Raw genomic sequence first — 24,650 nt, 5'->3', positions numbered from 1 at the left:
GGCCATTTTTTGGTTGCAGCCATCATTTTTGTTTGGCGGGCCCGGGCTGGGGATTCGAACCTGCCACCTTAGGTGTACGTGGCTGGCGCCTTAGCTGCTTGAGCCACAGGCGCCGAGCCCCTTCTTCTGTCTTAAAGGTGCACATTCCAGAATAGGCCAGAAAAGCAGTGCTACTGGTGTACCCACCCCTGCTCTGGATCCACCCCAGGCACATCAACCTCTTCGTGCCTCAGTTTTTTCAACTGTACATGGGAATTTTAAGTGAGCCCACATATTTCTTTTTCTGCTTGGCACATAGTAGGTACTCAGTCTGGTGAGCGTTTTTATAGATTCAAATTGGGGCACCGATGGGGAGAAATAGTGAGTGCGGGAGATCTTTTTTATTAAATAAAAGCACTGCTTATTTTGTCGATAAAAGAGAAAGAGAAAGAGAGAAAAGAAAAAAGCACCGTTAACTTTAATCAGGGAATAGAGAAGACCCAAAAGGTGGTTAACGAAAGCAAGACGTGAAGCAAGGAGATGAGAGGCCGCTTGCAGATAACGGAAAGTCTTCCGTGAGGAGACGCAGGCGAGGTGGGCAGCATGCCTCGCCCGGCTCCCTGCCCGGTCCCCCGCTCCGCACCTGTCTCTGTGGCGGGCACCTGTACCCCATACCTGTCGGCCAGCTCCGCGGGCGCAGCGGACCGCAGAACTGTCCTTCGGGCGTCCACCTACCCCGCAGTTATCCTGGTAACCGCAGCCAGTCTCGCTCTTCACTTCGGGCGCTCCCGGACCCTGGCAGACACCGGGAGAGGAGCTGAAGCGGGGGCGCCGTTTGGGCGTCGTCACCTAGCAACCTGGTGCACGCTCCAGCGCCGTCGGAGGGAAGACCGTAACCCCCACAATGCACAGCGCCCGCAGCGCATCTACGGGCCAGCGCGCCGCCTTCCCCAGGGCCCATCGGGACTTGTAGTCTCTCAGGCCCGCGGGCGCGTCAGGTCGCCCTGCCGGCAGGGAGCGCGCCTCCGGCAGGGCGCGGCGCGGGCTCCGGGATTGGGCAGCCTCCCCGAGTTGGCCCCACCCACGGTTCTCCGCGGGTCGGGGGCTCACGAAGCCTTCGGCGCATGTGCGACTCTGGGCGGCCGTGACCGCGGAGGCGCGGGGTACTAGCCAGTGGCGAGGAGCCGCGCGCCTCCGAGCTGCGCCTGTGGGTCAGCCTGTGCGTCCGCGCGCCGCCTACGGGTCTCAGGGTTCACCCCAGCGCCGGTCGCCGAGCATCTTTGGGCGGCTCACCTGCCTGGCGCACCTGCGGGTTGCCTACCGGTGCTGTGGGCTCGGCTTGAACCCAGCCGCCCCGGGACCGCGCGGGGCCCCGGCCCGCCTCTTCCTCCGCGTCCGCCCCGCGCCACAGCCGGGCCCGGGCGCAGCGCTGCGGAGGGCGGAGGCCGCCTAGAGCCCGGCCGGGGCCGGCGCGGCGATGATGAACAGATTCCGAAAGTGGCTGTATAAACCCAAGGTGAGCTCCCTCCGCCCTGTGCTGGACGACCCTTGCATCGAGGACCCCTTGCCCCGAGGACTGACCTTCTCCTGGTACCCCCTGCCGAGGCGGACGCCCTTTTTCTGTGCAAGAAGGGCCCTCTTTCGTGCCACCCGAACACGTTCCCTCCACTCCGCGCCTTGGACAGACCTTCTTCGCTCTACGCCCGGGGCGGGTCTCACTCCCTTACCCCCCAGCCAGTCGAAGACTCTCCCTCATGCTCTTACTCTTACTCTGGGGCGCAGTTCCCTTCCCCCGCTGTCCGCGGCCAGAATCGGCCCCTCTACCCCGGTCCCGGATGGTCCTCTCTTGCTCCTTGCACCCCTCTTTACGACTCTGGGTTCCCCTCCCTGTACCAAGGCTGGCTCCCTCATTCCCCTCATGCCCTCTTCCCTCCCTGTTATCTTGGACCAAGAGTGGATTTCCCAGTCTCCCTCCCCGCTCTGAAACAGACCCTCTCCCCTATTCCCCAGGTTCTGGAGGGAACCCCCATTTCCGGACCGACTCCTTCTTCCCTGTGTCCGGAGAGGATCCTTTTCTCACGGCCCTGGCCCTCCTTTCCCGAACCTGGCTTGCTCTACACCTCTGCCCAGTTATTGTCCCCTTGATTCGGGGACAAGTCTTCTCCCGGCCCGCGGGGTGGCCCTCCTGGGCCCGCAGCCTCCGCAGGGCTGGGGGTACGGCTCCCCACGCGTGCTGCAAGCCCTCTTAGCGCCGCAGGATCGGGGTCCCATCTGTGCGCCCTGCGCTTCAGCTGCTGCGCCAGTCGCACTGCGGGCTCTGCGTCCAGCCGCCGGCCGGGGGCTCGAGTCCTCAGCAGCCGAAGAAGGAACCGGTGCGTCGCGCAGGATCGATGCGCGGCGGTGCTGCGGTCTGTGTGCGGGGTCCTGGGCGCACCCGGAGCATCTGGGGGCTGCGCGCTGGGGACTGGCGAAACCAGAGGGCCGGGGCACGGAGCTTGGAGAAGAGATGGGTAGGATGGGGCCGCCGCGGCGACTAGGGGCTGGAGCCGGGAGGCCACCGCATTCCCGTAGCTCGGACATCCCAGGTCGCTGCGTTGCCAATTATCCTGGGAACTGTCCCTTTCTCCCCGCGCTAACCACTTTTCTCGTGTGGCGTCCCCAGCGTCCTCCTCCGCCGTGGTGAGCGCTCGCAGTGGAGAGTACCCTGAGTCTGTCCTGCATGCGAAATTCTGTTCGCGCATTTTCGGGAGGCAGAGGTCGGCTTGGGAGACCGGCGCCCGAAGCTTGGGGGGCAAGCTCGGGACCGAAGGGCCAGTGCTTCGTGGCCTTTGAGGTCGGGGATTTCCCTAGGGGTTGGTGTGTGCTGGGTTGAGGGCGAGTGCAAAGGACTGTCTGGTCCGGAGATCTCAGGTTTGCCTGGTGCCCTGTGGGTGCGCCCCGCTGCCCGCGCCCTGCCGGTAACGGTTACTTATCCAGGCTTCGTCTCCTGGCCTGACGCTTCCCAGCATTGGGTGTGGTTGGGGCCTGCCTCGACTGCCTTTGGCCGCCTTCCGCCCTCCCCTGCGGTCTCTCCAAGACTGCTCTCAGTCTCGGCTGCTGTCGCCCGGAGGGTGAAGGCCTCCACACTGCATGTCTGTCTGTGCAAGGAGTGGCTTTTCGTTTGAGTGACTTTCCCCCACCAATTAAGGAAAAACCAAGTCCACTTGTGAAAAGGTCATTTTGGGGGTGAGCAGCAGCATTATTTTTTATTCAATGACAAATAGCAGGGGGCAGATAGGGGAATGTATCCTAGGTAAAATGGCATTCTGGTGTCTCTGAAAGGACTTGTCATGGGGACCTGGGGCCTGGGGATGCCCCTTCCTGTTGGCTGTGGCAGGGTGGAAGGGGCTTGTTTCCAGAATCACTGTCCTTACATTGTTGGCCCGGGACGGAAAAGTAATTGCAAGCTATTTCCTTAATAGCTGAATCATTTCAGGGTGGTATTGCCTGTTTCAATTTAGGGTAAAAGACTTTAAAAGCAAAAAATAAGGCAGACTTTGTGGCTCACACTCTGGGAGGCTGAGAAGGGAGGATTGATTGAGGCCAAGAGTTAAAGATGGGGCTGAGCAAGAGTGACACCCCATTTCTACTAAAAATAAAAATATTAGCTGAGTGTCATGGCAAGCAACTGTAGTCCCTGCTACTCAGGAGGCTGAGGACAGCTCTAGCCTGGGCAACAGAGTGAGACCCCATCTTAAAACAAACAAACAAACAAACAGAGTGGAAACTGACCCTACCCTCAAAGTTGTGAAGCTAAATTGCTTGCTGGCAGACCAGCTGCTCTTCCAGACAAGCTCCAGGGGCTGGCAGGGCATGGAGAGAGTTGGTGAATTAAGAGCTATGTGCTTTAGGAGAAGGGAGGGAATGCGGCTTCATCCAGACCACTCTTTTTTTTTTCTTTCTTTTCTTTTTTGAGACAGAGTGCTATGGCGTCACAGCTCACAGCAACCTCAGACTCTTGGGCTTAAGCAATTCTCTTGCCTCAGCCTCCCAAGTAGCTGGAAGTACAGGTGCCCACCACAATCCCAGCTATTTTGTTGTTGTTGTTGTAGTTGTCATTGTTGCTTGGCAGAACAGGGCAGGGTTTAAACCCACCAGCTTCAGTGTATGTGGCTAGCACCCTAACCGCTGAGCTACAGGTGCCCGCCACAATGCCCAGCTATTTTGTGTGTATGTGTGTGTGTGTAGTTCTCACTGTTGCTTAGCAGACCCAGATAGGGTTTGAACCCACCAGCTTCGGTGTATGTGGCTGCCACCCTAACCACTGAGTTACAGATGCCAAGTCTTCTTCTTTTCTTCATGGTCATGTCTTGTCTTGCTGTCCCATGTGAGTGCCTGACCCCTGGACTTGGGGCATGTCTCCATCTTGTATCCTTTTCTGGCTGTGGGGTTTGATGGGAGCTAGTGCCCTGCCATCAGTCTGAACTTAGGATGTTTCTGGTTTGAGATCTGTCTTTGGGGTTAAATATCATGATTGAAGAATTAGAGTATATCAACCAATGGCTTTTCATTTTTCAAACCAAAGCTCAGATTTTTGCCTTGGATCATGAATTACATTTTATGCTTTTGTTTCCTGATTTAACATATTTTGGAATAAGTTAGCACAAAGTCAGTTCTGAGAAGATTCCAGGCCTGGAAGAGTTGAAGTGTTAAATGTTAGCTGTAGGAAAATGTGTCTTGAGAAGATCACTTTTCATTTTTGTATTTAGACAGATAGACAATTCAAACTGCATTTCTAATTTAATCCCTGCTTTGTTGTTCTTGTTTGTTTATTTTTTTGAGACAGAGCCTTACTCTGTTGCTAGGCTTGAGTGCAGTAGCATCTTCATAGCTCATTGTAGCCTAAAACTCCCAGGCTTAAGCGATCCTCCTATCTTAGCCTCCCAAGTACCTGGGACTACAGGTGTGTGCCATGACACCTGCCTAATTTTTGTATTTTTTGTAGTGATAGGGTCTGGCTGTATTACCCAGGCTGGTCTCAAACTCCTGGCCTCCGGCAATTCTCCTGCTTTGGCCTTCCAAAGTGCTGGAATTATCAGCACGAGGCATCCTGCCCACCCCCTGCTCTGGTTTAAAACTGAACTCTGAGCTTCTTGTTCATTATGATGTACAGTGGAACTATTCTGAAATACAATTTTTATTCATTGTTCTAGAAAGCAATTGAAAATGCTTAAAAGTATTTCTGTATGACACTTAAATTTTTGATATCTGAATCATTAATTAACTAAGTTGAGTTAAAAATATCTAGTAAAGAATATAGTAGTTTCAGATTAAAATGACATTTGCAGATTATTATATTTTTATTCATTTTCTTTAAATCTTTAAATACCACTGTGATTTTTCTTCATTTAAAGTGTTCAAGTTTTGTATTATCTGGACTTTGAACACTACATGGAAAAGGCAGTGTGCAGGAAAACTCACTAGCCTGTCCTTCTTTATCAATGTTGGTAAAATGCTTTTTTGCTTTTCTTTAGGGTAAAGCCTTTCCGAGAAAGAGTTGATGTTTTAAAAAGGTGGACAATTTTAGCAGAGTTGGTGTCTTTATTTGAGACAAAAGTATCAGAGCTTATGTTTCTTGTTTGGCTGGAAGTTCCTATTGATGGTCTTGGCAGGAGATGGCTGGTCATTAGGAGGGGATAAATCCTGGCAGGGGAGAAGGGGACTGGGACCTGCACCTGGCTGGAATTTCTTGGCCATCATCAAAGAGCATGTTAAGCATCATCCCAGAGAATTTTCAGGCCATGCTGGCTGGGCAGAGCAGGTAGCTTCTGTGTGTGTTGGCCAGTTATGCTCAGCCATGCATCCTGACTACAGCTCTCTCATCTGCACCCCCAAACAGCTTCCTTTCCCCCCTTCTTTGTAGGGGAACTTTTTTTTTTTTTTTTTTAGAGAGAGTCTCTTTTCATCACCCTTAGATGAGTGCTGTGGTGTCACAGCTCACAGCAACCTCCAGCTCTTGGGCTTAGGCGATTCTCTTAGCTCAGCCTCCTGAGTAGCTGAGACCACAGGCACCCACCACAATACCTGGCTATTTTTCTGTTGCAGTTTGGCCGGGGCTGGGTTTGAACCCGCCACCCTCAGTATATGGGCCTGGCGCCCTACCCGCTGAGCCACAGGCGCTGCCCTGTAGGGGAACATTCTTACAAAGCTGCTCTTCTGAGTGATGATAATCTGGCAACTTTCTATAGCAGGCAAGACGGGCATTGCCTGTGCTTTGGCTGTTGAGCTAACCCAGCCTCAGTTGGCAGGGGGTCCAGATCTATAGCCAGGGCCCCTCTGGGTTTCCGGAGTCCCAGCCCATCTAGTGTACCAGCTTGTTGGTGGCCAGTTCTCTGTGCCCTGACTACTTGGCTGACTCGGGGGTGGCACCCTGGAAGTGCAGTGGCAGATGGGAGCAGCTCCCAGGTCTGGTGGCCAGCACAGGTTTGGGTTTGTACCTGCCCCGCCTCTAGTTTGCATAGATGAGGAGCAGCTCAGGGCTCCCCAGTGGTGGCCTAGGTGAGGGGCAATGACACAAATGACAGAGACCTCCAGAAATACAGCCCTACTGCTGGCTAACCTGAGGCTTGGGGCACTGAGGGAGGAGTCTTGGTGGTATCAGGTGAAACCCTTGGTCTTCCCACAACTTGGGTCTCCCCTGCCCTTGGGTCTGGACAGGAGTGTGACCTGTGTGCCTCGAGTTTGCTGCTCTGCCACCCCCGTTTTGTGTCCGTGCTCCATGTGGGCAGACACTGTTCTGTGCTTGGGTTTGAGTGTTAGCTTCCATCCAGGCTGCTAATGAATTAGTTCTTTTCTGCTCATAAACTTTAAGTGCCCAGCTGCAGCTGCAGCTGGGGGTGTCCTTGGCTTTCGTGTTTCTCTCCAAGGTGAGCTGCACAGCTGGGGCCAGGGCTGACCTCCCTCTCCTGATGTGCCTGGTGCAAGTGGGCTGCGAGGTCCTGGGAGGGTTGCTTGGCAGCCCTGCAAACCCCTCTCTGTCCCCCAAAGGCCCCTGAGTTCAGAAGGCTTTGGAGCTCCTCCCTCCCTGGAGCATCTCTGTCCCCTTCCTTTAGATCACCCACTTCTGGCAGATGTCAGCTGGCTGTGGGGGCCTGAGATCCACCTACCTCTTAAGGTGGCTTTATAGAATCCATGCCCCATCTCACAGGAGGTGCCTGTCAGCAGTCCTCTCCTGCCTTACTTCCTGGGCCTTGCTGAGACGTTTGCCTGTTGGGGGAGCTGGATGGAGGAGCTGAGCTGCAGACAGAGGCGGCATCCGCCTCTGTGAGGTTATGGGGGCTGCCGCTTGCTGGAAATGTGTAGCTGGGCATCTGGTAACGGGATGGTCAGGCAGGAGTCGGAAGCTCTGCATAATTGATGTTTGGACCCAGTGGGTGCGTCGCATGGGGGAGGGAAGCCTTTGGGGTAATCTCATTTGACCTTAAGTGGAAAGATGGTTAATTTCAGCAGTTTTAGTGCCTGGTACCAGCCGGCTAGAATTCCCAGAATGCCAGACGTGCTTGCTGTGAATGTGGGAAAGTGCGAGTCTAAGAGCCGTGTGGTTTTGTTCTGTTGACAGCATTGTGTAGCCGGAGTTCTGATAGTGTGTTTTTGGACCCCTGCAAAGGAGAATAATGGTTAGCTGATTCCAAGAAAAATAAATACCTAGAAGGCTGTGGGTTTTAATATTTCTCCCATTTTTTATTTTAATTGGCTTAAGTCTTTGTTGAGTGCCATGGCTGGGAACCTCTTACAGGGCATCAGGGGCTTCTGCTGCAATGCCTGGGTGGGAATCCTTCCAGCCCCTGCCTCAGTTTCCCTAGCCGTCAGGTAGGGATGATAAGGCCTGCCTTGTAGAGTCGTTAAGGGCATCTGAGGAGACCACATCTGCCAAAAGCTCACAGTAATAGCTCCACAAATGACTGAACTCACAGGTAGGTAGGAGGGTGTGGGCTTATTACAGTACCAATGTTTATTTAGGGTTTAATGTTGGTATTTTCTGGGTTCCTAGAGGCTGTCATGGCTTCTAGTTGCTTCTACCAGGTCATTCTGTGAGTGGAAGGGTTCCTGTTGCCCCAGCAGCTTCTGTTTCTGGTTGGGTACCAGGTGCTTCCTTGCTGAGAATAACAATGAATGGTACCACTGCTACAGCTGTCCCCAGGACCCTCCGGGGGCAGAGATACTGCTGGGTGCTGTCTATTGTTGGCAGGGCTAGGATGGGCTGGATTGCAGTCAGGGTGGGCAGCAGTGGGACCCACCATGTCAGCCTGGCCCCCAGACCTCTCCAGCCATCCTCCCATGGCCTGTGTCCTATTTGTTACAGGCCAGCCTCCAGGACCATGTCATGGCTGGGGCTATGTGTGAGGGGGTGTTGCTGGCATGAATGACAGTGTGTGATCTCAGGATTCCCCCTTTCCATCTTGCCACCCCCTCTGAGAAGCGGCTGAGTTCAGAAGGCCCTGGGACTTCTGCCTCCCTAATCTGTGAAGGGGGATGAACTTCTGTTTAAGACACTGAAGGTGGTGGGGTTATTAATGAACTATCCTAATGCACCCTGTTTTACAAATCAGGTCACAGAGAGGACAAATGAATTTGCCTGGAGTCTTCACAGCCAGGAGGAGGCACAGCTGGGATTTGAACTTAGGTCCATTGGGTCCCAGAGCTGGAATTGATATGGGATAGGCAGTCTCATCTTCTGTAGTTAGGAACTGTACGTATCATCACTTTTTACGAGTCCCATTTGGTGAAACAATTACTTTTGTACTTTTCACTGTTGGATCACAAGAAAACTTTAGATATTGATGGGCAATTCAAGTATTTGAAGAAGGAAGACAAAAATGAATGGATTTTTTTTTTACTGGTCTGAATAGATTAAACAGAAGTAGAATAGAACATTTGATATTATGGTAATTTATGTAGAGTAGTTTGGTAAGATGAATGGAGTGATTTTTTTTCCTTCTTACAGTAAGTATTTTGAAGCTCTTCCGTTTCTCATTGTTTTCCTGCCAGATGGAGGCGGGAGGTGTAGGGCGCTTCAAGTGGGGTTTCTGTCATGGCAAGGAGGGGAGCACTGCATGCCTGGCCCTTTAAGTCTCTGCTCAGGGTGAGGCTTTGGTCCCCAGAGTTCCCTACTTTCCTGGCCAGAGAGGGTGGTGTTTCACACTGGCTTCTCAGGGATACTGGACTACTAAGACGCCCCATTTAGGATCGTGTCCTTAGTTTTTTTCTTTGGATCTCAGTTTTATTAATGTTTCCAATTATTTTTACGGACACTGTGATTATAAAAGATGTCTAAAAGTGGAATCAACTACTTAAATGTCAGATTCATTTAAGTATTGTATACCTATGTTCATAGCAGCTCTATTCATAATAGCCCCAAGAAGGAGACAACCCAAATGGCCATGCAAAGATAGGCAAAGTGCCGTCAGTCCATTCAATGGAGTATTAGCCTTAAAAAGGAAGGACAGTCTGACAGGTGCCACAACAGGGAGAAATCTTGGAAATGTGCTTTGTGAAAGAAGCCAGTCACTACAGGCCACGTGTTATATTATTCCATTTATATAAAATATCCAGAACAGGCAAATCCATTGAGATGGAAAGCAGGCTGGTGGTTGCCAGAGGCTAGGGGTGAGGATGAGGAGTGATTACTCAAACTGCATGGGGTGGCAAAAAGGTTTTGAGCTACAGTGTGGTTCTCAACCTTCCTAATGCCAGGGCGCTTTAATACAGTTCCTGTGGGTTGCGACCCACAGGTTGAGAACCGCTGTGCTACAGAGAGTGAATGCAGCAAATATGAATGAATCACACACTTTAAAATGGTGATTGCATGTTATGAGGATGTCACCTTGATTAGGAAAATAGAAACTGGGTGGCGCCCATAGCTCAGTGGGTAGGGCGCCAACCACATAAGCTGGTGGGTTCAAACCCAGCCTGGGTCAGCTAAAACAACAATGACAACTGCAACAACAAAAAAATAGTCGGGCATTGTGGCAGGTGCCTTTAGTCACAGCTACTTGGGAGGTTGAGGCAAGAGAATCGCTTAAGCCCAAGAGTCGGAGGTTGCTGTGAGCTGTGATGCCACGGTACTCTACCCAGGGTGACAGCTTGAGAGTGTCTCAAGAAAGAAAGAAAGAAAAACAGAATTTGTAGTATTTTTTGTTGATTAATAGATAATCAAGGGAAAATATGCGTTGTACCCGAGTAGAAAGAGGCCCTAAGCTGACAGCAAGGCTCTTCGCGGAAACTCTGGCCAGCCCTGTCCCGCCCCGCCCCACAGACGGGTCTTCCTCCTCCTGAAGACTAAGCTTTGCTGCTCAGCCCCCCCTGTCGTCTGCGCTGCTCTCACAGCCTTTGTCCTGGGGATTCTAGAAGGTTAATTCAGCCAACGTTCTAAAACCAGCCTTTCCCCAACCCAGAGCTGCCTGGGTTGGGCTGGGGACTGGTCACAGGTCAGAAAGGTGGATGCATGACGCAGCCAGGTCTGCTGCTGGGGGTCCCCTCCAGGCCTGCTGGGGAACGGGTGAGGCAGGGAGGGGGGAATAGGCAGGTAAGTCCAGCAAAAGAGGGCAGCCGGCGACTCTGGAGGGAGGAAGTGGATGGACTCCAGCCTGTGGGGAAAGGACCTGCGCAGGACTGGGGGACCGGGTGCGGAAGGAGAGGGTGAAAGGGCGCTGTTGGGAAATGGGGTGCTCTGGGAGGAGCTGGTGGGGCGTCGGCGTGGAGGCTGGAAGGTGGCCTGGCGGGTTTCTGCCAGGTGGACCCAGCGAAGGCGGGCCGCCCCCTGCAAGTCCCCAGAAACGTTGGATAAAAGGCACCACAACACAGAAGTGAGGGAACCAACACCTAAGGCTGAGAGCGTGGGGGGTCCACTTAGAAACCACCCAGGGCTGGGCGGCGCCTGTGGCTCAGTGAGTAGGGCGCTGGCCCCATATACCGAGGGTGGCAGGTTCAAACCTGGCCCCGGCCAAACTGCAACAAAAAATAGCCAGGCGTTGTGGCAGGTGCCTGTGGTCCCAGCTACTCGGGAAGCTGAGGAAGGAGAATCGCCTAAGCCCAGGCGCTGGAGGTTGCTGTGAGCTGTGTGACGCCACGGCACTCTACCGCGGGCGATAAAGTGAGACTCTCTACAAAAGAAAAAGAAAAACACCCAGGGCTGAAAGCTATAGCCCATCGCCGCCTCCGAAGTGCACGGTACGGATTCTGTGGCTCTCCGCTGGGCGGGGCTTCAGCGGGCGGGGCGGGGTTAGCCGACCCTGGGCCTACCCGCCCACACTCCGTCTGTTGGGCGACTCTTGCCATCCCTTGTGCGTCCCTAGTCCCCCGGCAGGCTGAGTCGAGACTTTGTATTGAAGGTGGCAGGGCCGCCGAACAGAAGGCGCGAGATGCTTGTGACTGCACAGGGTCACCACACTGTCCATACGGTCAGCCCACCCCAAGAGAGGGGCGGTCAAAAATTCGCTTATCCTGCGGGAGTAGCAAGTACCAGGGCTCCGGGAAAATGCTGTAGCCGGTGGTGGGGAATGCTGTATCCCCCCGGAATGCTCATGGTGGTGGCCACCGACATGACGTATGGTAGGGGAGGAGTTCGTGTGGGTCCGGCGCTGGGTGAGCCGCGGACCTCCAGCTGGGGGCGGGAGAGTCAGACGGGAAGCTGACCACTGCACCCCAGGTTGGTGCTAAGCGGTGCCTGGCAGAATGAAACTCAGACTGTCTGGAGGAGCCCTCCTGCTGCACCTTAAGTGGAGTTTATAGCCAGGTATTACCAACACAAGACAAAGTAGTTTTCTCTAAGCAAAGATAGCAAACCTCAGGAAAATGGGAAACCAGGGTGCCAGAGCAACTCTAAAGTGCATAAGCTTAAACCAATCCAAGAGACAGGAGGATGGAAACCACAAGAACTCCAGACCCCCTTTAAACAAGAAACAGATGGAACTTCCAGAAGTAAAAAAGATAGTCACAGAATTAAAAAAAAAAACAAAACAAAGTAGGTCAGCCTGTAATCCCAGCACTCTGGGAGGCCAAGGTGGGAGGGTCTCTTCAGCTCAGGAGTTCAAAACCAGCCTGAGCAAGATCAAGACCCTGTGTCTACTAAACATAGAAAAATTAGCCCGGCATTGTGGCAGGCGCCTGTAGTCCCAGCTACTCGGGAGGCTGAGGCAAGAGGATTGCTTGAGCCCGGGAGTTTGAGGTTGCTGTGAGGTATGATGCCACAGCATGTAGCCTGGGCAATGGAGTGAGACTCTGTTACAAACAAACAAACAAAACCCCGAAGCTACCCCAGTGATGGGTTAAACACCTGAAGGGGGAATCAGTGATCTGAAAGGGGGAGTTGAGAGCTGGCATGTAGCACGGGGAGATACAGGGGAATCAGGAGAGGTTCTGATCACAGAAGGTGGATGAAAGGCCCAAGGAGCATCTCATGGGACTTGAAGGGATAGTGGTACAGCTGGACACGTCAGTGTGAAACTGCAGGACACACATCTTGGGGGTCTAAGAGAAAGACTACCACCTCACGGGGACAGCTGGGCTCACTGAAGACTTGGGGCAGACGACTGTGGAGCAGACTCAAATCAGAGTTCTGGGTTCTGCTAAGCTGTCATCAGCAGAGGAGGGCAAAATGGAAGACAGTTTTAGATTAAGACAAAAAAGCAACCACCCCCAAATCCTTGCTGAAGAAGTACTGGGAACTCTACTCCAAAAGGAAAAAATCAAAGTCAGAGGAAGGAGTGGGCGGGAAGAAGCAATAGTGGGCAGAGAAGTCAGTGAGTGTGTGGGCGGAGTGCTGGCAGTCAGTGCAGTTCACAGCTGCGTTCATGTGCAGTTACTCCACTGCAAGAACGGCTGCAAAGACAGGTGAGTGAAATAGTGGGCAGTAACACCTGGAGGTACTACTGATGGGGTCAGGCTTGTTTCTGAGGTTTTTGATGGTTTGGAGGGTGGCCAACTTCAACCCTGAGCTAAGCATGTGAATCTGCATGGGGTAGACACGAGAACGGCAGCCACAGAATGAAGAACTTCCACAGCAAGACAGGGAGAAGAAACAGTAAAGATGGTGTGATCAGGTAGACTGAGGTAGAGAGCAGGGCGCGGGCAGAGCGGGAGTAACAAGTGAAAAAATGCAGCTGCAGAAGCGACTGCATGTGCTGGTGGTGACACTAAGTGCTAGGGGAGCAGGCCCACCTGGTCAGACAGGGCCTCTCCGAGTGAGTTCAGAGACCCAGCCATGTGCTGGGGGGAGAGGTGTCTGTAAGATGGGTTTGCAGGATGGTTGAAAGTGAAAGGACAGGGAAAGTGGGTGGGTGAACCTGTGTAGAGGTTAGGTGAGTCAGCTGCCGCACCCACGGGTGCCAGACAGCATCACGTGTGTTTCCCATGGGCTTCCCTTCCTCAAAGGTGCTGCTTGATGCAGTCACTGGTCCCAGGAAACAGGTCTTGAGAAGGAGTTTGTCTGTTGGGCAGCCTCAGGAAGTGGAAAGGCAGTGAGATGGCCAAGCCACCTGCACGCCGGTGGTTCCCTGGCCTCTGCTGTCTGTCCTCCTGCCATCCCCATCACAGTTGGATGAACTCTCTGGCAGCCCTTCCCAGTGGGCATTTTCAAACTATGTGGAAAGAACCAAGGGCCCATTACATGAGTGAGCATTGTGGCCACCCCTAGTGCTCAGCACTATCTAGTTCCCTCCCACTCCAAGTCAGTGAGTCTCAGGGACAGTAGGCACTGGGACTGGGTTTCTGGGCACCAGCTACTCCCTCTAGCCAAGACCTGTGGGGCTTCCCTGACCTGTGGCTCTCAGGGCCTGACTCGGTCCCACCAAAGTTAAGGCTATGTGGCTGGGGGGCCCTGCCAGGGGCTCCTTGGAGCCCATACCCTATCCTGCTTGGCCTTACCCAGGGTCACCAATGGCTCATGGAGACCTCAAGCTAGGACCTGGTTCCCCTGTCCATTGACCATCAGTGGTTGGTGCGTGGCCTCCTGCAGGTGTTTAAACTCCCAGGATGGCCCATTGGTCCTCTCACACTGTGAGGCCTTTTGTGGCTGGTTTCTTTCACTTTCCAGTTTCATCCGTGTTGTAGCAGGTACAAGATTTCATTTTTATGTCTGAATAATATTCCTTCGTGTGGGTAGACCACCTTTTGTTTATCCATTCTTTTGTTGATGGACATTTGGGTGGCTTTTACTTTCTGGCTATTATGAATACTGCTGCTGTTTGTGTGCAAGTCTTCCTGTGGGCATTTGTTTTCATCCTCTTGGGGACGTACCCTGGAGTGGAATTGCTATGTTGTGTGGTGACTCCACATGTACTGTTTTGAGGAACTGCTAGCTATTTTCCCCACTGGGGTTCTTGACAAAAGGAGAGAGTGTCACAGAGAAGGGCAGGGTGTGCATGTGCAGCGTGGTGCCCGAGAAGAGTCTGTGGCCACCTGGCCATGTGCTGTGGCTTTGGGCCACCCAGCCCTGGTAAGTGGGGTGTTCTGATAGGACCCCCCACTTCTCTTGTGCTTGAAAACCAAGACAGACTCCTTGAGACTGCAGATCTGGGGAGTTCTCCTAGGGCGGGGCTGTATCCTTCCTGACTCTCACTGCAACAGCATTTGGAGATAGGGTGATTAAGATTCAATAAAGTCACAAGGGCACACCCTGATTTGGATTAGTGCCCTTATGAGATGCCACAGTGCCTGCTTTCTCTCTGACATGAGAAGCCCTTGCCAGGGAGCTGAATTGGCCAGCACCGTGACCTTGGCCTTTCAGTCTCCAGACTGTGAGAAGATATATTTCTCTTGTTATAGCAGCCCACGCTGACTGATGTGGAGTGATGTTAAAGTTGTTAGGTGATTTTGCCCCACTGTGAAGGGCATAGGCTCATTTGGTCAGATCATGGAAGTTCTAGCCCTGTAGGTGTTTCAGACTCCTGTGTGGGACAGCCAGGCCTCTTTCTCCATATGCATCCCATCCTTCAGCAGCCTAGACTGGGCCTCTTCCTGCGGTGGTACACGTGGACCAGGAGGGACTGGTGTATGACCAGCAGTCACTTGGGGAAATGCAAGGTGCATTTTCTGGGGTCTGAGCAAGTCACAGTCTAGTCCACATCCAAGAAGAGGAAGAGACTCTACTCTGGGTGGGAGAAAGGGAAGGAACGCACCTGGTGGGAGGGTTGATGGTCTATCTTGCAGTCCCCGTATACAGGTCTCACCCCACCCCAAGCCTGGGTCTTGCCCCTTGCCATGTGCCAAGTTTCACCCCCCACAATGTGCCGAGGTCTCACCCCCATTCCCCCCTCCCTTGCAGGGTGGTGCCCTCCTTCCTTTGAGGGTCTCCCCTGTCTCCCAGACGAATCCTGTAGAGGTGGAAACCTGCAGAGACTGTCTCTACAGACCAGCTATGTACAAGCCATCCTCAACTGGAGGTCTCTTGGGCTGTGACGCTGCAACTTCAGGAGCCTCCTTCCAGCAGAAGTGCTTCGGAGCACCCTCTTAGGCACAGTCACAGCTCACTGCAACCTCAGAATCCTGGGCTCCAGTGATCCTCCCACTTCGGCCTCCCAGAGTGCTAGGACTACAGGCATGAGCCACCCACCTGGCCTCCACCACTCTGGCTTTAGGCCAGTTCCTCTCAGGTCAGCACTGACCTCTACTGGTTGTCCCATCGTCCCTGTGGTCCCATTACTTTTCTCCCCTCTGGCTTCTGTCCTATGTCCTCCTATTTCCATGTGTTGGTGCCCCTGAGCCCTGCACTCAGCACTGGCCTTCCCCATTCATACTCCCATGTAGGCCAGAAGTCCATCGCTCATCAACTCTAAATTCTTCTGCCCTCTGTCTCTCAACCTTGCATCTTCAGCCCAGACCTCTGCCCTGGTGTTGGACCCACTGGGATAGCTGCCCACATCTCATTCATCCCACCTCCCATCCCTATTCATGCAGGTGCCCTGGCCCCAGACCTGGACTCAGCCTGTGTTCCTCTTGTCCTCACTGTATAGCCTCAGCCTACCCTGTGGGCATATCCTCCAGAACGTTCCCAGGACACACCACAGCCAAAGGGTGGAAACAACCTGGTGTCCATCAGTGGATGTGTGGAAAACAAAATATGGTCTCTACGTACAATGGAATGTGACTTGATCTTAGAGAGGAGATTCTGACACTTGCTGGAACAGGAACAAACCTTAGGCCATGATGCTCAGTGAAACGGGCCAGTCGCAGAAGGACCAGTCCTGTGAGGGCCACTCATGTGAGGGTCCTGGAGCAGGCAGGTCCCTAGAATGATGGGGGCTGGGGCTGGGGAGCTAGTGTTTGATGGGGACAGAGCTTCTTACTGGGAAGATGAAGGCATTCGGGAGGTGGGTGGTGGCAGTGTCTGAATGTATGTAACGCTGCTGAGCTGTACACTTAAAAATGGGCAAAATGGTGGATTTTATGTTATGTGGGTTTTGTTGGAATTTGCTCATAAATAGTAAAAAGTTTCCAGGTGAGGAGCACTGTGATGTCTCTCCGGTCCCAGTCACAGAGGAGGGGCCTTGGCAGCACCATGTTCAGTGAGAAAAGCTCAGAACATCACACACACCAATGTCCTCTTTTTAGAGTTAGAAACAACCAAAAATACCTTCTCAGCAACAACCTGGCTGTGGGGGAGGCCTGGGCTTGGGCAGAGTTGGTCTTTGGAGAGGGCAGAGGGGGTTCTGGGCAGCTTCTGTCTGCCTGTGGGGTGGTGGGTCCATGGTGAGGTAGAGGTGTGTTTACTGTGCAATCAAAAACACCTTCCAGCAGGGTGGCCTTCCCTGGGGCTCCCAGCCCGGAGTCTTAGGTTAGGACTGTTGTAGCACCACATGTGCAACAGCCACTTTCTAGGTGGTCAAATACGTCTGTCTTTAGCAGCAGAAGGCAAATGCTCTGTATCCAGAAAAAGAGGAGTAGACGGGGCAGCCTCTCTGGCAGCGTGGGTGCTGCAGGGCTCCTGGGTTCCAAGATGGGCAAGGCTTGGCTGCCTCAATCAATAATTAGGGGGCTGGGAGGACACAGCCCATCATCCTCTAGGGGGGAGCCTTGTAAATTCATGTCCTTTCCAGCTAGGAGCAGAAGACACTATTTGCCTGGATCTGGAAAGGGATGTAGGCTTTTCTCTTATAACTCCAGGATCAATTCTCTGTGGCCACATTTAGCTGTGTCTTTGTAAATTCCTTATAGCTGAGGAATGCGGCAGGCGTCCCCTAGACACAAGAGGCCAACCTAAGCCTCTCAAGTGATGTCCGTTAAATACTGGGTATGTAGGGGTAGTGGGGGGACAAAGGAAGTAAGAGAATATAATGTTTCCTTTGATAACTTTGAGTTATGTGAAGAATTAAGTGATGAGAAGAAAGGATATAAGCAATTCATTATGAGCTAAAAAATTTAGTTGTATTTATATAATTTTAGAAGATTATTTAGTAATTTTCAGTAGGATGCACAGGGGAGTGTCCTACTAATGACCTTGGACTTATTGGCACTCACTGTAAGGGATAAATCTGTCCCCACCTGCTTGTAAATACTGGCTCTTTCCCTGATTCCGCCTGAGGTGATTGGAGTGGGGAGAAGAACTAATGTAACATTGATGTATTTTTTCAGAGAGTCCTGCCTATTTTATACTTCTGGGTCCATTTTTAATTATCATTTTTGTTTCTAACATAGAGTATACTTAGGCTTTGGGCTTTCCAGTTGGGCAGAAAATGATTACTTGGTACAACTTGTTCAGGAAAGCAGCTCTGGGCCACAGAACATGAGGGGTGGCATCTCCCTGTGGTGTCCCAGCACAAGGAGCTGCTGTTTTCCCCCAGGGCATTTAAAAAAATTAAGTGGAACTCAAATAACACAAAATCAACCATCTTTATGTGAATAATTCAGGGGCATTTGGCCCATTCTCAGTATTGGGCAATCATCACCTCCATCCAGTTCCAAACCCTTCTCAGACCCTCACCAGGAGACCTCACAGCATTAGGCCACTCCTGCTCCCCGCACTCCCACCTGCTGGGGAGCTGCGATTTTGCAAGTACACAGGAATCAATGTCAAATGGTTAATTGTAGTTTTATGATGACTCACTGCTTAGCAAATCCAAAGTGCAGGAAGGTGAGCAGCCTCACGGCAAGCAGGTGGTGGGGCTGAAAGCTGGGGCCTGCCGCCCCTGACCCCACAGCCCCAAAGGTCATGTGCTGGCTACATGGCCTTGACCAGTGGGACAGCCTCTTTGTGTACATCAGATGAAGCTAGTGGGGCAGGAGGCCAGATGCCAGCAGAGTGTGGAAGATGGAACCCCTGCAGGCAGGTGGCCAGGGAACTCAGCAAAACATGGGCAGCTGAAGTAGCCCCTGAGAGTGTGGGGTGTCGAGATCAGAAAACAACCTCACCACTGAACAGAAACGTGCTATCCTTCAGTAGTTAACTAAAATCTGGGTAAATTTGAGAATCCCAATTGCTGCAGGAGGACTTTTGCTTCTACCGAGACATGGATGAACCCCACCCTGACATGGAGGAAATGCCCATGGCCCAGAGAACTGAGGTCACAGGATGGGTCTAAAAGGCCCCTCAAGATTCCACGTCCTAGCATCCTAGTCTTTGTGGGGTTCCCTCCTGAGCCTGTGCCACATTTTGTGGCATAAAGATCACACATGCAGCCTTCCAGGTGGGCCCGGTCTGGTCACAAGTCCTTAGAAGCAAGCCTGTCCTCCGGCTGGTGGCAGAGGACGCAGAGCAGCTTGGGCCTGCAGTGGCAAAGGAAGAAGGGGGCCTCACATGTGGACCCACAAGGAACTGGATTCTACAGCTACTGGGGCACATGCAGGAGCCATTTCTCCCCTTGACCATCCCAAGCTGACCCATGATCCCAGTCCCGTGAGACCCTGAGCCATTTATCCCCATGACCACCCCAGGCTGACCCCTGATCCCAGTCCCGTAAGACCCTGAGCCATTTCTCCCCTTGACCATCCCAGGCTGACCCGTGATCCCAGTCCCGTAAGACCCTGAGCCAGTTCTCCCCATGACCACCCCAGGCTGACCCCTGATCCCAGTCCTGTGAGACCCTGAGCCATTTCTCCCCATGACCACCCAGGCTGACCCTTGATCCCAATCCCATGAGACCCTGAGCCATTTCTCCCCTTGACCATCCCAGGCTGACCCGTGATCCCAGCCTTGTGAGACCCTGAGCAAAGAACCTAGCCACACATGCCACACATCTGACCCACAGAACCATGCACTGACCAACAGGTGTCTTCTCAAGCTGCGGATTTGGGGTAAATTGTTAGCACAGAAAATGGATACGCAGTGTGATAGGTGAGCTAAATTCCTGGGGGACAAGCCCTAGGAAGAGCCAGGGCTTGTGCACAGCTAACCTTGACAAAGCATGGGTGATAGGGTGGCCACCCATGGGAAGAAAGAAATGAGAAACTCCCTCTTGGCGACAGCATAGAATCCTTGGGTGCCCCAGGTCTAGGCCAGGGGTTACCTGAAGCTCCCTCCTGTGGGCCTTGGATCCCCCAGGACAGGCTGGGGCGGAACATGAGTTTCCTGCCTTAAATCCCCTTAACAGAGAACTGACTCACATGAGGTCCTGGAGTGGACAAACTCATAGAGGCAGAGAAGAATGGAGGGTACCAGGCACTGTGGGGGTGGGAGCTGCGGTTTGGGAAGATGACAAGGTTCCAGAGATGGGTAGACATGAGGCTGATGTGAATGTGCTTAGTGTCCTTTAGCCAGACACCTAAAGATAGTTACGGATAGCACATTTTGTTACCTGTATTTTACCACAGTTAAAAAAAGGGAATTGACCTAAATGATACTGACCTAAAATAGCAGGCTTGTATTCAGGGTTTGTAACATACGTAGATATCACGTCAGTGTGTGACAACAGCTCAGAGACAGCAGGGCAGGAACGAGGTCCACAGATGCGTGACTCACACTATGCGCAGAGACGTCTGTCACATGAATTTGGGCAACGAGCTCAAGGAGGGCTGTGGACCCCGGAGCAGCCACCAGGACACAAGAATGAGTGACTGGAGCTGGCAGCAGGGCTGAGATGGGTTTAAATGTGCTACATCTGGAAGTCCCCCTCATGGGTCACTCTCAGGGGAGGCCTTGTGGCCGTGGGCTGGCCATGGGCATCTTGCTCCCTGCCCCTGGGGTCAGCCCAGCAGGAGGATCCCTTCTGGATACAATTTGGGGAGGCCTAGGGCCATAGCAGAGCCCTGCCCACACTGCCTGGCCAGTGACAGGCCTTGTTTTCTTACAAACATAAAAACAATGGTTTTCTGATGTTATAGTTATATCTTTTTTTGTTGTTGTTGAGACAGTTTCACTATGTTGCCCTTGGTAGAGTGCTGTGGTCTAACAGCTCACAGCAACCTCAAACTCTTGGGCTTAAGTGATTCTCTTGCCTCAGCCTCCCAGTAGGTGGGACTATAGGCACCAGCCACAACACCCAGCTATTTTTTGTTGCAGTTGTCATCGTTGTTTAGCAGGCCTGGGCCGGGTTCAAACCCACCAGCCTTGGCATATGTGGCTGGTGCCATAACCACTGTACTACGGGCACTGAGCCTAAGCAATTCTCTTGCCTCAGCCTCCCAAGTATCTGGGACTACAGGCACCCATCACAATACCTGGCTATTTTTTTGTTGCAGTTGTCATTGTTTAGCTGGCCCAGGCTGGGTTCGAACCCGCCAGCCTTGGTGTATGTGGCAAGTGCTGTAACCACTGTGCTACAGGTGCCGAGCCTGTTATAGTGATATCTAAAAAACAGTACATGGCTCATCGTGAACTCAGACTTCAGACAGCCAGAGGGGAAACCGGCTCAGAATAAAACTATGTTGATATTTTGGCATGATTTTTCCAGATCTTTCTTGTTACATATTTATACTGGTGTATAATTTGTAGAAGTGGAATCTTCTGGGGATATTTCTGAACCCAGTCTTGGCTGGGTCACCTCCCTGCCTCCTGGCCATGGCCTGGGGCAGTTTGTCTTCAGTCTGTCCCTCTAGTGTGGCCGTCTGCAGAGGCTGCTGGCCTTGGGTTGGGCCCTTGGAGATCATTGGACCCTAGTGAGCCGAGCTCCGAGGTGGTGGGTGCTGAGGCCAAGGGCACAGGCGGGCTGGTTCGAGACAAGGTGGGCCCTGGTACTCCAGACTCCTGGAGGCCACTACTGGACTCCTGGTGGGCTGGCCTCAGTGACTGTTGGGGTCATAGAGGAATGGGATGGTTTCAGGGACAGGTGCTATGCTTTGAGGGAGGGACAGGACTGGGGGTCTCCAACAGAGAGAATTCCCTCAGCCTCCCTCCTTGGCCTCCTGGGTCCTTCACCTGCAGAAGGGAGAAGGACAGAGCTGGAAACCAGAGCCCCTATGGAGCATGCCCTCGGGTGCATTGGCGACCCCCCTCCAGTGGGCAGGGCTCTTCTTCACACTGGGGCCTGCTTTTAAAAGGAGGCAGGCGCCTATAATCCGAGCACTCTGGGAGGTCAAGGTGAGTAGATTGCTTGAGCTCAGGAGTTCAATACCAGCCTGAGCAAAAGCAAGACCCCGTCTCTACTAAAAATAGAAAAACTGAGGCGAGAGGATTGCTTGAGCCCAAGAGTTGGAGGTTGCTGTGAACTGTGACACCATGGCACTCTATCTAGGGCAGTAGCTTGAAACACTGTCTTGAAAAGAGAGACAAATAAGAACAAAGGGAGGCATGTTCCTAAGATTCAGGTTGAAATCTTAAGCTCCCTGCTCTCTACCAGGGTGACTCCTTAAGCTGGCAGGAAAGGTCAAGGCGGTCTGGTCCTGGCGCTGTTCTCACTACATGGTCTTGTGCAGCCTCCCTTGGGCCTCCCTGGGACAGACCCTCCTCTTTGGGACTCATTTAGGACTGAGGGACCCCGTTTGTCCACTGCTGAGAAGTGGAGCCCTGAGATGCTACCCTGGATGCGTCCCAAGCAAGCTCCTGTCCTCGCTGGCCTGTGCACCTTTCTCCCAAAAGCCTCTCTCTAAACAAAGTTGTCAGGAAGGGGGAAGGGGCCAGTTGGGTAGCTCTCAGGACTCTGGGGTGACACCTCCCCAGTGGGCTCCAGGAAGCCCCCCCGCCATGTCAGTGGGTGGGAGAAGCCTACACTTGAGGAAGAAGGGAACTTCCAGGCAGAGCTGGGTCGGGTGGTCGGTGACCTTTTTCTTTGCCTGTAGATTTTTTCTGTGGGGTAATTGTGCCCAATGTCCACGTGCTAGGACTAACCTTGAGGAGTTAATTGGAAATTGACGTGGTGAGAGCTTTTAATTTGCTTCTCCTAATGGGATCCATGTTTAATATGGTCATAATGGCCAGTTTTTATGCGTCTAGATGTCTTAAATTTATGCCAGGCTTTGAAGAGAATCCTCAGGAGCAACCGTGCAGGGCAGATCAAGGCAGAGCTGGCAGCAGCCTGCTGGGAACCCTCTGTGTGGACAGCAGGTGCTGGCTGAGGGTGGGTGGGAGGGTGGTGGTACCTGCAGGGCCAGCTGTACCAGGTGGTCTGGGCCATGCCTAAGGGTGGCAGATTCCTGCTGGGGCTGAAATTTGGGTTGAAATCTCAGATGGGTGGGGGCAGGTGACCCTGATGTGATAGCCTATTACAATGGGCTCTCACAGTTCATGTTTTAGCTATTTTCCTGGCCTGTAACTTCTTCCTCTTTGTTTGATGCTCCTTTGGCAGGAGAATGCCATTTCAGCATGAGCAGGATTGGTGTGTTTGCGATAATCTTTAAAATCAGCACACATCCCCACACACCAGATAGTCAGAGGTTCTAGGACCCGACCCTGTTTCCATCATGTCTTGAAAAGCCACATTTCTGAGAATCCTGGTGCAGAGGGGGCCAGCTTGGGTGGGTGTCTCATGCTCCAGGTGAAATAAAGTAGCTCCCAGCCTTTGTCCCCTTTGCCTCTGCTGAATTTTAAAAAAATGTTTAAAATTAATCCAGCTCCCCTCGTGACCCTCTCAGGAAGGGTTTCTGCCCCTGCCTGTCCTCAACCAGCGCTCTCAGGAGCTTCCTGGGTGATGTTCCCTGCTCCGTTCTCTTCCTCCCACTCTGACCCTGCTCCCACACTGCATTTGTCATGGTCACCTGTGTGCCCCCTCCAGCAACTCAGCTCAGGCCTCCCCTAGGAATCCAGGGAGCTGGGATGCCCCTGGGTGGCCCAGAACCTGCACTCCCTTGGCAGGTGGTACTTTCATCGGACCTTTCTTGGAGGACTCAATCTGTAGGGTCTAGAGGAACTCATGCTTTCCTACAAAACCAGCTTCCTCGAATCAAGGGGAATCCTTCTGGAAAGTTCCTTCAGTTTCTTCAAGTTTGGCTTTGGTTTGCCAGTCCTGGTGAGTGCCTTCCCTTTGGGGTGGGAAGTGGGCACCTGGGCTGCATCCATGCTGTGCACCCCTCCAGATTTCACTGTGCCTGGGCAGGGCGTGCAGGCCTCGGCACCCGCCCCTGCCCCTCTCCCATGAGGCTCCTATTATAGAAGGACAGTGGAGACACTTCTGGGGGTGAGGGAGGCAAGGAGGCATCTTAGGTCACCAAGCCCTTGTAATCCTGGGTCCAGGCTCTGTGCTGCTTCCCCCAGCTGTATTTCTGCTCTGGACACAGGAATGAGAAATGGAGTATTCCAGTCTTTGGTGAGATTGTTCTGAGTTCAGATATTGAGAGGGACATTGATTGATGACCTTTGATGTGACAGTCTCACCTGTCTGTCCCCAGGTCAAGTAGGATGAAGGAATGACTGGTTCCCAGTGTGGTCGCGGGAGAACTGATTGTCTGTGACACTTGCCCATGAGGGCCACAAGGAATCCCACGTGGGCTCCAAACTCAGAGAAGGGCTCCTAGCCTTGTTTCTCTGTGTCTCTGGATGGAACATTCTAGATCTGCAGAAGGCCTGCTGGGTGGAGCGTGAGCCCTTCTGTCCCTCACTTGAGTCTGTTGATGCTGCCAAGTCTTTGACAAAAAGCACGTGGAGTGAAAGCTGATTGGAAACTATTGAGCTGCTGATGGAGCATGTGTCAGCGCAGGTGGCCCGAGAGCCACATCAGGGCAGACACGATGCCACTGAGGCAAAGGTGACCCACTGGACCAAAATAAGTGATATTCCAAGGACAAATCCTTCTTCAAACCAGTGACTGCCACTTCCTTGATTTCAGTAGAAGTGGAGAACTCAGCCTCAGCTGACTGCTCATGGAGAATGACTTTTTTCATGAGGTGATTCTTGGTCCAGCTCAGCCATGAGACAGGTTTCTTGGTGCTCACGTAAATCAAAAAGTAGGAACAACCTTGCGGCCAAAGCTGGGCCACTCTCAGTGAGTGATTTACCTGCAGAGACAGGTAGTTCGAAAACCCAGGTGTATCCACCCCGTTAAGAGCGTCTCTAGCCAGGTGTGGTGGTGGGTGGCTGTAGTCCCAGCTACCTGGGAGGCTGAGGCAAGAGGATCATTTGAGCCCGGAAGTCTGAGATTGCTGTGAGCTGTGATGATGTCACAGGGCACAGAATGAGACTTGGTCTTAAGGAAAAAAAAAAGTATATTTCTAGGCCACACCTGTAATCTCAGACGTTTGGGAGCCTGAGGCAGGAGGATCCCATGAGGCCAGGAGTTTGGGGCCAGCTTGAGCAACATAGTTAAGATCCCACTAAGATCACGCAGGGCGTG

General features: G+C 52.8%; 1 protein-coding gene across 1 annotated transcript in view; it reads left to right on the top strand.

The window, feature by feature from the left end:
- The first annotated feature begins 1,125 nt into the window (after nucleotides 1-1,125).
- The window catches only part of ZFYVE28 (zinc finger FYVE-type containing 28), a 93,315-nt gene continuing 69,790 nt past the window's right edge, over nucleotides 1,126-24,650 (top strand). Inside the window, exon 1 of the mRNA XM_012812255.1 lies at nucleotides 1,126-1,495. Within this exon, the coding sequence (XP_012667709.1) occupies nucleotides 1,457-1,495 (39 nt within the window). The 5' untranslated portion in view covers nucleotides 1,126-1,456. The remainder of the gene's footprint in view (nucleotides 1,496-24,650) is intronic.

This window comes from Otolemur garnettii, unplaced genomic scaffold, assembly GCF_000181295.1.
Source record: "Otolemur garnettii isolate 467f Iridium unplaced genomic scaffold, OtoGar3 scaffold00198, whole genome shotgun sequence".
NCBI classification, from domain to species: domain Eukaryota; kingdom Metazoa; phylum Chordata; class Mammalia; order Primates; family Galagidae; genus Otolemur; species Otolemur garnettii.
This window is presented reverse-complemented; position numbering and strand designations above follow the sequence as displayed.